The sequence below is a fragment of the Lygodium microphyllum genome, chromosome 10, assembly GCF_053477565.2.
Source record: "Lygodium microphyllum isolate KBCC chromosome 10, Lygodium_microphyllum_v1.1.10, whole genome shotgun sequence".
In the NCBI taxonomy this organism is placed as follows: domain Eukaryota; kingdom Viridiplantae; phylum Streptophyta; class Polypodiopsida; order Schizaeales; family Lygodiaceae; genus Lygodium; species Lygodium microphyllum.
In genome coordinates, this window is record NC_141144.1 from 92,745,032 (window position 1) to 92,761,272 (window position 16,241).

General features: G+C 47.2%; 1 protein-coding gene across 4 annotated transcripts in view; it reads left to right on the top strand.

Annotated features, from left to right (window-relative positions):
- The window catches only part of LOC148030284 (uncharacterized), a 55,572-nt gene extending 39,560 nt beyond the window's left edge, over positions 1-16,012 (top strand). Inside the window, exons 1-3 of one of the 4 annotated variants that reach the window (XM_087686565.1) lie at positions 12,436-12,730; positions 12,842-12,902; positions 13,472-16,011. In XM_087686565.1, the coding sequence (XP_087542691.1) occupies positions 12,846-12,902; positions 13,472-14,782 (1,368 nt within the window). In that variant the 5' untranslated portion in view covers positions 12,436-12,730; positions 12,842-12,845 and the 3' untranslated portion in view covers positions 14,783-16,011. Of the gene's footprint in view, positions 1-12,435; positions 12,731-12,830; positions 12,903-13,471 lie in introns of those variants that run through there. The other 3 variants (XM_087686566.1, XM_087686567.1, XM_087686564.1) reach the window with 3 other exon arrangements.
- The last annotated feature ends 229 nt before the right edge of the window (positions 16,013-16,241 follow it).

Sequence of the window (16,241 nt, forward strand, 5' to 3'; positions counted from 1 at the left end):
TCTCTCTCTGTTCCCTCTTTGTCACGGTCATTCGCTTCTGCATTGCTTCACTCTGACACTCCAACACATTCTCAAGAAATCTCAACATTTCTTAGCCATTTTGATTAGATCTCATCCAGATTTGGTGGACATTAGAGAGATCTCAACTATAAACTCTAATTTTTGCACAAAATTAGGGTTTGATAGCCACCTTGGGATCCGTGCCAATTGGTGAAGACATCTTACATTGAATCCAGCACTTGAAATTTGTGTAGTTGTTAGGGAATTCAGATGCCAGCCCATTCATTGTAAATTGGGGCAGCATTTGGTGAGTTGGTGGTTCCATTTGTGTAAGTTTTGGGTGAAAAATCAAGGGGGGGCAATCGGCCCGAATCGATTGCTGATTGTTGCTACAACAAAGAGGCTTTTTGGAACAACAAAGGAGATTGTGTATCTGAACTTGTACTCATTCCATTAGCAATCAAGTTAAAGAAATACTGAAAGGGGTGCTAGTTTTGGGGCCAACAGGGTGTCCAATGTGCGAGATTATTAAGGTAATTTGTGCATTTCAATCTATATTTGTTTCTGATTGCTATAGGTAAGTGCTTAATTAGGGAATTACCGCCCTTTCCAAGAAGGAAGGCTGGTTTTAGAGTCTTCAATGTTTGGCATGCTTCCGAAGGTAGCTGCTAAAGCCTAATTTTTGCTATAAATTATGGTTTACAGTAGACAAAATTGAAATTCCTCAGCTTTCAAGGGTCCAAATGCTGAGATCTTTGAAGCAAGGTTGTGAAATGGTTAGGGAATGAGAAAGAATGTTGAGGAGAGAAAATTCAGCATTTTGTCGTGAGAGAAATGATTGAAAATCAGTCAAATGCAGCTATTGCCTTGTCTCAACAGCAATAAATGCTGCAGCTTGCACTTCGAGACCCAAAAATTTGCTGACAGCTTCACCTTGGGGTGGTCGTGAGTTGTCTAGGATCTCATGTAGCTGTTGGTTGCTCCAAATTTGCAAACGCTTGTTGGTAATGGTGGAAACTCAGCTCACGATCGCTGCTCCAACTCCTCATGATGTGTTTCCAGCAAGAACGAGTATTCTCTCTCTCTCTCTCTCTCTAAGCCTTCGTTTTTGCTCTCCCACCCTTCCCTACGTTTTTCCTAGTGTCCCTTTTAAAAAGTTAACAAGTGGCAAGCTTTCCAAATAATTTTCAAGCATTATCAACATTCTTATATTAAATTTCAGTCTAAAATGACTGAAAATTAATATAATAATTATTTTGGTGCCTAGAACAATAGTCACACACCAGCTAGTAATTAAATTGGATAGGCCACTTCATCTTCGGAGTATCCTTGTACCATTTTTGACCATCAAATTGGGATTAAGTACTATTAAATGCCACATCTCTAATGCCACCAATTAAAACTTGTCGCCAAATAAATGACTTAGGCCAATAATTAGCACTAGATACCACCTAGTATCTGTGCAATTCCCTTGGGTTTCGCTAATTGTAATTTTTGCCTTTGACATCTCCGCTAATTCCCTTGGGTTTCAGACTTATTAATTTGCACTAACCTTAGTTGCACCTCACATGTGGAACATTTAATTAAACATATGATTAAAAATTAATCCATATGTTAAGTGAGGCTTGCAAAAGTACATGTCCTCGTGATAGCCCGGCCTCTTAAAATCCTTGTAATCGTCCTCGATTGCATTGTTAAATGCAATAAAAGCAAAGTACTGCACTGAAATTTCCACAAGGCATCATAGTCAACACAACATTGCGTAATCATTCTATATGCCTAGGACAGGTTGAAAATTTCTAGTCAACATAACATTTTTTTTTTTCAAGTAAAATGTGGCTGATTATATTACTCAAAAAGTTGATTACAACAGAGTGCTCATGCTCAACAGACTAGCTGGAGTTGAAGCAAAGTCACCAGTACATCATGTATACAAGTCTCTCAAGGCAGTCTAGGGGGGATGGGGGTAAGAAGCCATGGGGGGGGGGGGGGGGGTATATCGCCAAATGGGGCTGTCTGCCTGCATCACAAAGAACAGACCCTGGCCGCCCCAGGTACGTATGAAGTGATCACGGAGCTCCTGACGAGCTCTGGACTCGCCCTGCACTTGATCCCATCGGCCGCGGAGGGAATGGATGATGGAGGTCCATAGCTCTGCTAAGGTTGCATGTGCTGAAAGTCTCTCTCCGCCGAAAGCCACCTGGCATCGCGTCTTCCAAATATGCCATCCAGTAAGACTCCCTATGATCTCCCATACCTCCGAGCGGTCTGCTGTGGGCTCCAGTACTTGGCGAATGGGTAGAGCCTCCAGACCGACCACTGCGCATGACCCTGCCTCGATTATGAATATCGTGTCTTGCATCTCGGCCTCATACAAAAGGTGACGGCCCTGGCTGACTGCTTGCCAACAGAAAGCTTCCCATGAGATACACCCAAGGCTAGGTGCTATACGTCGAAGGATACAGCATGCTCCTCTCCACACGAGCTGCGCCTCCTCACAAGGCCAAAGGCAGTGCTTTGGGGTTTCCAGAGGTTGCTGTGTGCAGCGCTTACAACCTCCCTCCTGCATTTGGGCAAGCCAGCTTCCCACCGCCAAGCCTCCATGTGCCACCAGCCATAAAAAATACGACACCCTCCTTAGCCTCTAGCTATCCCATAGGCGGTGCCAGAAGGTCCGTCGGAAGGGCTCTGTGATGCTGTGCTCTGCCTAGTGCTTGCTGCGTGACGGTGCCCAGCCCATATCCTCCTGCATCAGTACATGTCTGCCAATCTTGGCAGTGTACTCTAGGAACCTGGGTGGCTTTTTGGTGACTGCAGAGGCCGGCCATAGCCACTCTCCTAGATCCCACTCCAGCTCATCAAGTGGTCTGCCCTCCCAGATCCAAAGGCGCCACTCCTTGAGCTCCTTCCAGAAAACATAGGGGTCCAGTCGCCAAGTCTTCCCCTGAAGACCCACCACCCGAATCCTCCTCCACGAAAGGGTGGCCATCCCCTCATCCTGATGCCCTTTGTCAAGGGCCAGATGTCCCCCCTCCTGAACAGCGAAGAAGGTCCCCTGTGGGGTGCCACCCACTCTACCTGCCACCTGAAGGGGGGTGCCTGCTGGAGAGAACCTAGCTGCCCATACCTCCCTGGGTTCTATCGGCTCTCGTATCGGGGGGGCAAGCCACTCCGAAGGTATTGCTGCGTCTATCTCTCTTCTCCTCAACTCCACTCCTCTCGAGCAACCTGATACTAGCTGCAGCACCTCCTTCTCCGCCATCCTGTACACCTCCCGCCATGTCCTGATGGAACGAGCTGGGCCGGCCTCCCACCCAGTCCACTGGATGTGGGGGCGCTCACCTAACTATGCCCCTTCCCGATCTTTGACCTGGAGGTTCCAGATCACCGGCTGAAGGTCTATTTCCTCCTGGCAACCTGGGGGGCTCTGGATTAGGGCCTTACGGAGGCCCTGCCACACGCGGAGTAGGCTGCGAAGGAAAGGTTTTTTGGGGGGGGTGATTTGGGCTGATGTGAAGATCCATCTCAGGGATGGCTTTCACTCACCGCCAAGCCTCAGTTTACAATCCTCAAGGCCCTCTTGCAGTAAGACCTTCCAGGTCTGCCCGCCTGGTGTGAGACCGCGGACAACTAGCTTCCCAAGAGCGCCATACTCTGATACTCTAGGTCTATGATCCCAAGCTCTCCCTCTGATCGATGTCGTATAATGGTTGCCCACGCCACCTTGGCCATGGAGTCCCTGGAGCCATCAGACCCAGAATAAAGGAAATTCCGCACTAGGCGGCGAAGCTGCCCTACGCACGATGAGGAGAAGCACCACCACAAGGTGGTGTACCAGGCCGTCGCTAGGACCTGGTTAACCACTAGGACTCCATTGGCTAGTGAGAGGCGAATCGTGCTCTAGTAGGTCAGTTTCCTCCGAATAGAATCAAGGACAGGAAGAAACTACTAGGCAGGAGTGATGTCGAGTCCCACCTGGAACCCTAGGTATCGGACGGTCTGCCCTTTGCTCACCCATCTAAATCCCAGGTGGACGCCCCACTCTGTGCTGGAGTCCGGGTCTGTGAGGAAACCAACCGACTTTCGCCAATTGATTTTCGCTCCCGCTGCAACGCAGAACACGTCAAGAGCCAGCCTCATTCTCTCCAGCATCACCTCATCGTCCTCTATGTAGAGACCTGTGTCATCTGCGTACTCTGAGTCTAACAACTCAGTCTCCTCTCTCACTGGAAGTTGAAGGCCGCGTAATCCACTCACACGTGACCTGAGGAAGTGAGACATCGCCTCTGCGAAGAGTAGGAACAGGTATGGGGCCAGGGGACAGCCTTGTCGAACCAATCTCTCCAACCGAAACTCCTCCCCTCGCCTTCCACCTATGAGAACCCTGCTGGTGGCTGATCTGTACAAGCCGGAGACCCCGCAAATCCAAGCGTGGGGGAATCCCAACTTCACCATGGTGCCCTCTAGGAAATCCTAGTCCACCCTGTCATAAGCTTTCTCGAAATCCAAGAGTAATACTGCTAGTCTCTGCCCACTCTGCTAAGCCCACTCTGTTGCCTCAAAGAATGTGAATACATTGTCTAGGATGCTCCTATCCTGGACAAAGCTTGTCTGTGTGTCATGAATGATATCTGGAAGCACAGGGCGTAATCGCCTACCAATCATCTTTGCCAGTGCCTTATAGACCACTGACAATAAAGTGATCGGTCTCCACTGGGAGAGCTCCAACCGGTCTCCCCCTTTGGGGAGAAGACTAATAAGGTCTGTCGAGAGATTCCTTGGCATTTGTCCTGAGGTGAAGATCTCCTGGAAAGCCCTCAGTAGGGGGTCCTTCACCACTTCCCAATAGATAGTGAAGAAAGCCTTAGAGAGGCCATCCTCTCCCCGGCATTTCTGCCCATCCTGTGTATGGAAAGCCTCCTCTAGTTCCTTCTCTGTGAAGGGGGCTAGGAGGGAGTGTCCTATCTCCTTTGTGACGAGGGATGGGATGTGATCCCATACCTGCTGTTTGCATCTCTGTCCTCTAGCTGAAGCTGTCTCTTGCTAGAAAAGGTGTGTGTAATAGTCGGTGGCAATCTCCATTACCTCATCAGGGCTAGAACGGGTCCTCCCATACTGATCTCGCAGGCTACGTATCTGCTCTCTTGCGGTGCGGGGCTGGTGCACCTGGAAGAACTCCTTGCACATCGTGTCCCCCTTCCGCACCCAAAAGGCTGTTGAGGTGCAGAAAGAGAACTCCGAGCACCTGTCCTCTAGGCCAGCAATGGCTGCACGCACGCGCACCTCCTGTGCGTGGAGGGTGGGATCCCTTGGTGTCTCCTGTAATAATCTCTGCGTAGCTGCAAGGTCCTGCCGGAATGCTTTCTCCTCCTCCCAACATTGTTGCCTTGCCTGTATGGCTGTCTCTTGGGAGATTCTACTTGACTCGGCTAGGATCTCTGCAACCTCCTCTACTATCAAATCCCTCCTGTCCCACTCTCTGGTCCAAATCTACTCTATTTGTCTCGACACCTCCTCCCTCGTATAGATCGAGTCAGGGATCTAACAGGATCGTGTATCTAGGGCGGATGCTGGGGGGTCAAGTGCCAAGAGAACCGGGCAGCGGATAACGTGGTGCCTGCCAACTGCTCAATCTGGCCTCCACGAGAGCCTCCCCACTCTCCCACATAAAACCTGTCCAACCACTCCAGCAGGGCTCCACCTAGCCGCCTGTATCCCCAGGAGAAGTCCAACGACCTGTCCCTCCTGTGGAAGGCAGGGTCTTTCCAGGCATCACGTGCTCTGACTGCGAGCAAAGAGACCTCCCATGCCTCCTGATCCTCCCCAGCCATGCCCTGGTAGTTTCTTCCTCTGTCCTGCTGGTCCTCCAAAGCCTCCAGGTTGTTGAAGTCTCCTCCAACAATCCAGGAGTCCACCTTTGGGAGTCCAGTTGCAATCTCCACCCAGAACCTGTTGCGTACCCTAACCTCCGTAGGGGCATAGACATTGAGGACTCCAATACATGAGTTCCCAATATCCAGTCTGATCCATAGAACCCTTCCTGCCACTATCGTCCCGTGGTCTCATACACAAGTGGTGAGACTCGGGCCAATAGAGGTGCATACGTCTCCACTCCTGCCGTGGGCACCTATGGCGTGCTCCCAGTAAGTGTGCGAGCTGCCCGGAAGTACCTTCCCAACCCACAGAGCCTGGGCGAGGGTGAGCTTATGCTCTTGCAGAAGCAAGATGTCGATCCGTACGGCAAGGCAAACTGCAACTCTTGTCGAACAATCAACTTCCTGGAGCCATGTGCCCCATTGTAGTGGACACTTTTCACATTTTAGGATGCAAGATGTAAGCTTATGGGGAGACCTGTGACTGACCAAACAGACATCTGTTCGTTGTGGATGCTGCAGATGAGGAGGAGAGACTGTGAGGCATGCAAGTGCGCTTTGCCGTCGGTCTGGATGGTGAACTCCAGTCCCCCATGGTGGCCCTTAGCTGGACCATAGGGGTGATAGATGCTCCAGGTGGCACTATCAATGCATCTATCAGCCATGTTGAAAATTGCGACTCAGTACACTGGTAGAAGCGGGCTGCTTGTGCCGGGGGCCACTTGATCACGTCCCTCGGAGCTCTCCATTGTGGAGGGGCTCGAAAGATAATGCTCAAGTGTGGGACCTCGGCGCCAGCCCACCAGTTGATGCCCATCATGTAACCTGGCCACTGTTGTGCAAACAATGCTAACCCTTCATCACCTATCCACTGGGAGATGTGATCCGCCACCTGACTCTTCAACTCCTCCTCAATCTATGTAGTCGTCCACTTCTCTGAGTAAGATGACTGAAGAAAAAAGGCGTAGTTTGGTCCATCCGGTGGTGCTAGTAGGTGAACCAGTAGGTGAACCTTGCTCCTCCTTGACTTACGAACCACGAAGATCCCCATCTCTAGAGGCAGTGGGAACTCTCTGCGCTTCGCAACTCGCAGGTAGGACCATGGGCCACTGCGGAAGAACTCTTGTGGCAACAACTGTGCTTGTCTCAGGAAAGTGTGGCGGGTGGTAGGGGTGGATGAGCTGGTGGCTGTGTGGGAGGGGGAAGACTGCTGGTGCGCGGAGGAGGTAGGTGTGTGTGGCTCATCACCTCCTGTGGGAGGTGGGGTTGTGGGTCTTGGGGGGGCTCACCTGACCTGGGTGCGGGTCAGGGGGGTGCTCAGTAGGGGGGGTAATGGGGGGGGGGGAAGAGGATCGAGGGATGGTGGGATGGCTAGAGATGCATGGTGGATGTGGGGAGGGGGTGGTGGCCCTAGCAAGGTGGGGCTGTGGGCCAAGGTTAGTGGGGGGAGGGGGGGCATGGGATGTTGGGGGGGGGGGTTTTGGGTAAGGGGCCTGTGGGCACTCAGGCGAGGCAGTCTGTGGCACGGGTGGAGAATGTGGGGGATTGCGGTCTTGTCGGGTGGGGCGGACAGGGGGGGTTTGTGGAGTGCTCTGCCGAGAGGGGGACGCTCGCCTACCAACACCCTGCTGACGAGGCTAGGTCTGAGGAGCTGACACTGCCCCCCCTTGTCGTCTCCCTCTCTGTCGTCTCTGGACCCGTGTGAAACCACCAGTGTCCACCTGCGGACCTGTGGGCGGAGCCGCCTTGGCTCTGAAACGCGTACAAACTGTTGCCTGATGCCAAAGTCGTGACAGCGCAGGCACTGCCCTGGTTGCCCAGTCACAATGACATGTTGCCTAAAGGAGTGCTCGCCTGCCTCAATCTCTAGGAACTGTGGGATATTCTTGACCTCTTTCATTGCCACCGTACCTTTGGGACTCCTGCTTCTGTCACTGTATCTGTGAAAGACGCGGGAAGGATAGTGCTGAAGAGTTGTCCAAAGTCTTCCACTGATTGGCGATACTCAATCGCCAGGCTGGGGAAAAGAAGGGTGACCAGGTGCCGAAGAAACCTATTGTGGAGTGCAAATGCCTCCACAGTAAAGCCACTGTACCAAGGGACCATGCATATGATCCCCTTCGTGGATACATATGGTGAACTGGCGAGTAGCTCGCGAGCTGCGTCTGCCGAGCTGAGCCGGACCATGAAGATCCCTTGGCCCAATAGGACCGCCTCCATGATCTGCGCTGTGCCGATGCGCAGCGTGGAGTGAAGCAAGTCCCGAAGCTGGGCCTTGGCTAGGGAATGTCCTACTGACCATAAATCGCTATTTCCATTAGCTCCAGCTCTTTAGCTCGGACGGCTAAGAGCTGCTCCTCAGAGAGGACTACGTGTAAGGTGTTTGACTAGGGGGCACTCGCTGAGTGCGCCGGCGTCTGACCATAGGTTTCCATTGCGCGTCCCTTCTGGGAGAACCTACCTATCACGTTGCTGTGCTACTGGATGAGGAGTTGCTGCATGGGGGAGGGAGCAACTGGAGGGGGGATTTATCGATGGTAAAGGGGGAGATTTCTGTTTTCGATGGCGGTGGTGTGATAGCTTGACAAAGGGCTAGGTCTCCCGGCAAGACAGTACGCAGGGGGCGGGGGATTGGAGGGGAGGAAAAGATAGGCGGAGGGGGGGGGGGGGGGCTGGGACGGGCGGGACAAGTGCAGGGGGGGTAGGTGGGCACAGGCAGAGGGGGCAGGGCGGGCGCAGGGGGAGGCAGGGCGGGCGCAGGCGGCGCGAGGGCACAGGCGGTGGCGCAGGGAGTTGGGGATGGAGGCCTTGGCGAAGGCGAAGAGGATGGGGTATAGGTGATGATGAGGGGAGTGGTGATGGTCCCGTCGATGGCGAGGGGGGGTGACGCAAGTGATGGCGCTGTTCTGGTGGGGCACAACGATCAGACGGGGCGGGTGGGTTAGCTCGCGCGACGTGACGGGTAGGAGAGCTCGCGTTTTTTTCACTCACCCCAAAACTTGGGTTTTTTAGCCAACATAACATAACATAAGACTCGCAAAGAATCTTAAAAAATTGCCAAATTATCATGCGATGGATCCATTAATCATAAGCTCAATTAATTTGACAGAACTAAACCATATTATGGCGTAAACCATGACTGAAACATCAATGGCATCATAACATATGTTGCTATCCATAAAATCAGCTGAATACCACTGAAAATTAATGACCATATGTCACGAAGGCGTAAAATTTTATTGCTTTGCTTAGCATTTCATTGAAAGTCAATCAAATGTGCTAATGTGACTTGCACGTGTGAGGTGCAAGTTAATTGTTTTATTGTGTGGGACCCAAGACCCCAGGATATCAGTTGGTGCCAAAGGCAAAAGTTGTAATTAGGTATTAATTAATTAATCAATGCCAGTCTAAAGGTCAATAACTACTCAGAGATACTTGGAAGACAAATTTGCCTAGCCAATTTAATTATTGGCTCTGGTGAAATTGATTTTCTGAGCACCAGAATGATTATTAAATCAATAGCTGGATAATGTTGCAAGATGGGATTCGAAGGTTGCCACTTAGTAAAACTTGCTTATGTAAGTGGAGAAAACGTTTTTAGGCATGGTGGAAGTCTATTGTAGCCATTGTGAGAGAAAAGAATGTTAGAGAGCAAGGAGATATTGCTGATGTGATTTCCAACCATTAGGGATCAGTCTTACAACATGTGATAGTAATTTGGAGTCCTCTAAGAGCAGGTGACAACAGCCCAAAGTCCTTTTGGTGTGACAGCATATATGAGGGGGCAATAGTCTTTCTGGTGGTCCTAAGCTATAGGTAACAACTTTTACTATTGTTTGAGCAGGGCAGTAGTAGCTTTTTAGCGTTTCTGGCAATGAAACTCTGAAATTTCTCTCTCTATAGCATTCTCTCTCATTTCCTAGTTATCTCTCAAGTTATCTCAGCATTTTCTAGCAGTTTGAGCAATTAGAGTAAGAGATTTTAGTCAGTCTTTGCTGTAAATCCTAATTTATAGCAGAAATTAGGGTTTGATAGCCACCTTGGGATGCATGCTCAAAATTTAGGGCCTAGGACTCGAATTCAGCAGTTGAAATTGAGGAATTTCAAGGAGATTCAGGAGGCCAGCTAGCCAATATGAGATTTGGGGCTGAATTTGTCTCTCTTGGAGCAGGGTGAAGGCCAATGCCCAAGCAAACCAAGGGGTAAATTGGTTTGGAGGCTTGCTAGTCAATTTTGACCAGCAAGAGACACTTGGAGTAGCGGAGGAGATTAGAGGATCTCAGTTGTACTCCTTCCATTTGCAGTATAAGATAAATAAATAGTGAAAGGGACGCCAATTTTGGGGCCACCAACCGTATGTCCAATGTCTAAGATTAAAGTGGTAAAGTGTGCATTTTCGATTTACGTCAATTTTATGCTTGCTGTAATTAGTCCTTAATTAGGTTATTTACCACCCTATTCGAGAAGGAAGGCTGGTTTTACTATACATTGAAAACCAGCATTCAATAATCAGCCCCTGATGATCATTATTTGATGCAAATGTATAGTTTCAGAGTTGCAAAAATAAACCATACCATATGCATACCAAACATAGTGTCTAGGACAATGAATAGTGATCTCCTAGCAAATATGCTGTCAGCCATAGTACCTTGAATGTACACTAAATACATTTAAGATCCACTACATTTAGAGCTGTCTAGCATTGAGGATTGGAGGCGCTAGCTCCCTCACGAGCATTAGGTAATATTTTGAACCTCTGTTATGTTGAACTTGACTAAGCCCGATCTAACGTTGGCTCTAATTGGAAAGCATCAAGGTAAAGCTGCAATAATTGAGGATGGTCTGTCAACTCATCCTCCTCCATCCATTTGGCATCCATTGGTGAATAGTTCTGAAACTTCACCAAGTACTGTTTGGAAACCTTACCTCTGATCTTCTGCTCTTTGTGCTCCAAAATTTTCTTTGGTACGAGTATCTCATCAAGCTCTTCAACCTCAGGTTGAATTTTAGTGAATACATCCTCTGGCACATCATGATGAAAAGACCTAAGCAAGCTCACATGAAAGGCATTGTGTATCTAGCAGTGTGGAGGCAATTTCAACCTATGACATGTATCACTGATCCTCTCCAACACTTGAAATGGCCCCTAGTATTGGATACTCAACTTTGGATGTAATCTCTCTTTGCCCTTCATCAATGTAGCAACACATAATCGTTCTCTACAAAGTGCAAAGCAAGCCTATGACGATAAGCTGCTTTCTTTTGTTTATCTAGTGATCTTTGAAGCGTATACTTAACCTTTTGATAAGCTGCATCCATGCTCTCCATATAGCGATTAGCCTCAAAGGTTGTACATTTTATGTGTAAAATAAGGGGTAGTTTCTTACCACCCTCTACCACCTCAAAAGGAGTCTTACCAATGGAACTATGCACCGTGTTATTGTATGCAAACTCAACTAATGGTGAATACTATTTCCATTGCGCTTTGTGGCATGATACATAACACTTTAAAGGTTCTAAAAAACTATGGAGTTAGCCTCCTTAGATTGACCATCAGTTTGTGGATGAAAGAATGAAGAGAATTTCAGCATTGTGCCCATATTTTCAAACATTCCTTTTCAAAACAACTCGTCATTTGTGGGTCATGATCACTAATGATTGACTTTGGCATACCATAGTACTTAAATACATGCTGCATAAAAGGCGTGCCATATGATTAGCATTTATCTTTTTCCTTACTGGAATGAAGTGGGCCTACTTATTGGACTTGCATATGATAGTCCATATTCCATTGTTCCTTGTAGATGTATGTGGAAGCTTAAATGTAAAATCCATATCAATGCTTTGCCTAGGCCTATCAAGAATAGGCAAGGACTGCGATAAACCAGGCATATTTTTCCTATCATACTTGACTTTCTAGCATACTATGCACGTCCTAGCAAACTGCCCAACATCATGCCTCAAAGTTGGCCAATAAAAAAAGTGCTCAACTGCCTTAACTGTGGCATCAATACCTCTATGATCCGCATGAGGAGGAGCATGACTCTCAGTCATCATCTTGGCCCTCAACTGCTTTGTGACACAATCGTCCATGCATCATCAGAAAGCCGTCTTGAAGTACAAAGTGATCATGCCTCTGGTGCTGTAACATTCAACAAGTTGAACGGCTTTCGGCCTCAGGTATCCACGGCCATGTGGGTTGAGTGAGAGGCTTTCTTTTAAGGTAGATTCCTTCTATGATTTCAGCTGGCCTCATTATTGGCGAGGTGGCTGCCCTGTGCATGGATATTGTTTACTGCACCCCTGTTGTGCCCCTCTTGATGATCCCCTTCATTTGTTCCTGTGGTTTTGGTGCTTGATAGTTTTCAGAGTCATGTAGTAGGATGTTCTGATAGCTTGATGGCTTCATGTGAGTAGTTACCATTCTCTTTGGTTGGCCTGAAGGCCTGATGCAAATATTTCCATACATTAATATACACTTATGTGAGAGAGAGAGAGAGAGAGAGAGAGAGAGAGAGAGAGAGAGAATATTAATCTAGTGCCTTTAAATAGGCAAAGTATACCTTTATTTAAGCCCTCAAAGGGAAGCTCACAACCGTCTCCTAATTTCAGCAACCTTGAGAGAGAATCAAAGATCACACTTAATCTAGTGCCTTTAGATAGGCAAGGTATACATCTGTTTGAGTGCTTAAGGGGCAGTTCACAGCTCACACGTCCATCTCCTAGCTAGGGGGATGCACCCTTATATTCGCTCCACCTCCTTGAGCTTTCAGAGTGCTGATAAAACTAAGACATGTTGACTCATATCAATGACGGCAAGACAGATCAAAGCTTGCAACTATGTTTCAGGGATGAAGGTAGTAACAACCTAATGTTGGATTCCTAGGGCTAATGATATTGACACTACCCTTGCCTCTCAAAGTGTATACTGCTTAATCAGAAAATATTCTCTTGGTGGCTTTGTGTAGTGACATGGAGATTAGGATTCCAGTTTCACATGGATCTTCAGTGGCCTTCGTTACAAGCTGGGTATACAACTATTCTACAAGTTTCTGGGACTATATAGTAATGAGAAGTTTTACATGATTGTTACATGTGCTTGGGATTTCTCTATGACTTGATCCGTCAGGTGCAAGTGTTTGACATGCTTATCTTCACACATGGGTGTTCATACATATTCCTCAGCCATTGTCCAGTGGAGGTCCTAGTTGATAGTACTTGGCGTTGAGCCTCTTCTTCAGCAGAGGCACGTTTAGGTGGAGGGGGATATATGGAAACCATATAAGACAGTTTCTTGAGGGTCTGACATTGTTTTTGCATATTTATTTATCTTTGCAGCTTTTCTGCTGCTGAAGTTATGTTTGTGCATGTCACATATCAAGCTTACGATTCAACTGTACAATCTTAAAGCTTTTATAGTCTAATGTTGTTCGTGACCCTAAACCTTCCAGTTTAAGCAGTCAAATAGATTCTTCAGTGAATCACACTGTTATTTTGATATTGCATGGATAGATAGAATAAGGCAATTGCAGTAGTTTTTATGTGAGCATAATATCAGAATGATTTTTTTCCAATTATGTTGGCTGATGTTTTTCCAGAGCACTGCATCAGAAAATGTGAAAACTATGATTATAAAGGGGCAATCTGAAAAATTTGAAGAGACTTCTGCAAAGTTGCTGATGGCTCCTCCTGATACACTGGAAGCTCCTCCTGATCAAGTTCAGCCTGTCTCCACCTCTGGTCCAATGGAGGATCCTCATCTTGAGAGCCAGCAGAACTTTATGCACGAGTCTCAAGGCACTGCTTTACAGATTTCAAGTGTTTGCAGCTCGGAGTCCTTGGATAATCCTCCTCAGGAAAACCAGCAACAACAAGTGCTACAGATGGGTTCCCACTCTCAGGAACCCACTTCCCTTCCCATGACAGAAGAGGTAATCCAGATGACAGCTTGTGAGCAAACAGTTTTGCCATCTTCTGGTACTTTTGAACATATGGCTCTTTCCCCACCACAAAACCAAGGGGACAATCCGGCAGCAACTGTTTTGGCACTTGCTGCTGCCAATGGCAGTTCTCAGAACATGGTGACAGTCATGGAAGGCACAGTTTCACTACTTGGGCACTTAGAAACACATCCTAAGGGAGAGAGGACTGCAGACAAATGCATAGTGAGGAGAAAAAGAAGATCAATATCCCAGGATGTGGATGGTCATGATGGAGATGGTTCTAATGAAAAACAATGTATCACACGATGGAAAGATGCATGGATATCTCAACTGATTCATACAAGAGGGGGTATGCAGCATATTTTCTCGTGTCCCAAAAAACGTCGGAGGCTGGACCTCTGGCAGGAGGTGACAAACACACTGGTTAGAACCTGTGCTGGTTTTGACAAGGATACAGAAGCTTGTAGGAAAAAGTGGCGGCGAATTTACAAAGAGTATAAGGATGATAAACTTTCAAAGAATTCTGGTATGGATGGATTGGAAAGGTGCAGATTCTACAATTTGATAGATGCTTACTTTGGGGACAGAGTCAATGGTGTGTGCACCAAGGGCCTAACAGATGATGTTGACTGTAGCAGACAGTCAGCAGCGACTCCTATAGATGATGGAGTGCAGCCAATGAATGTCACTGGGCCTAATACCATTACGCATTCACCTGCAGTTTTCATCCCTCAGATAATTGAGAAAGCCTGCATGATTGAAAATATTGAAAAGACTTCCATAAATAGGGACCATCATAAACTGGAGAATCCACCTCCAGGGTCAATACATTCACTGCTGTGTGAATTAGTTAGCATAGGAAAGGAGATGCTACAGATTACAAAGGATTCTGAGAAGGAAAAGCTCGATGTACTTCATTCATTGAAGGACACACTTGGCGAAATTGCCAAGAAATTGAAAACATGACTTTTCGAATTATTACAGACATCACTGCAGATAACACTTAAGAATTGTATAATCATGAGGATCATGGTCTCAACAACACTGCTGATGCAGTCTGCTGCCATTTCCATGCTTTGGATGGGGATATTTAGTTGTTTATTCATTTAGTGTTTCTAATGTTGGACTGGAACAGGCATATATCCACATGCAAATCTTGTGATGTCTTTTAAAAAAAACTTAGGTTAGAACAGGTATTACACAGTCCATACAGCAGTGCTTCTAAATCTGAACTATCGAGTGTACCATATATTAGTGAGTTATTGCACAAGGCTAGGTTTTCTTTACGGCTTGCCCGAAGCAATCATGTACCATCTCTTGTGATAATGCGCAGTGGGTGACACCAGGTGAATGTAGATGAGCATGCTATTGCAAGAAGCTGATTCTAGACACAAAACAAGGTGATGTGTCAGAAAGGACCTGCCTTAAGGGATTGCTCTTGTTGAGGGAATGGTTGGGCAATGAAAAGTCCAAACATGTTCAATGCTGGAGGTGACTGGCTTCCAGTGAACACTGTGTAAGTTGCAGAGTGGTCTGAACATGGGCAGAGGCAGACACCTGCATGGATATCTTTCAAGGGCAAGTTTGTGCATATATGGCCTGAGGAGGTGAAATAATGATGATTACACATTGAGTGATGGATGCTCAACCCCTGCCCAAAGTGTGGCATGCACTTTTTGGGAAAGGATATGGACAAAAGCATGATACATTTACATACCAAAAGGTCGCACTTTGCAAAAAGGTGAAAAGTAATGAACATGAAATTCTTTGATTGGTTGCACATGGCAAAAAGTGCACCCTTGCCTATCACTTTGTAAAGTGGGCAGGGAGTTGAGCAGTTCAATAGGCACACAAGTCACCTCCTTTCCAATGTGTAAAGGAGAGCAGATGCTCAACCCACGAATAAACACGTTGATTCATTAACAAATTGCAAAGTGGGCGCGCACCACTTGGTACCTAACTGACCTAAATCGTCTCAAGGTCTCACAGCTGGATATCCTTGGTGTTGTGCAATGAGGTTTTGAAGGTTGGAAGAGTACGCACAGTTGTAGGGCTGTTTAATGTTAAGAGTCCCCACAAATAGTAGAATACTTGTGCCAATGATATGTCAATTGCATATCTTTGATATAATTTGTGATTGTAAATTGTAAGCTGTAGCTTGTATTGGATCAACATTGGATGACCATCTTTTGTTTTGAAGCTTTGAAATTGTTGCAAAAGGCTGAGTTGCACAAGTTGGTATTTAGTGCCTCCTTCAATTGAAGTATGAGTGTGCCCATCAAAGTAGTATTTGCATTAGATTGTCTATGTGTGCTTGCAAATTGAAAGACTAATAATCTATTGCGTCAAAGTGGCTGCTCGTCTCTCAATTTTCATGAAATATCGAGGTCTAGTGTCACGTAAATTGTTAACTTGGAAAAAGACA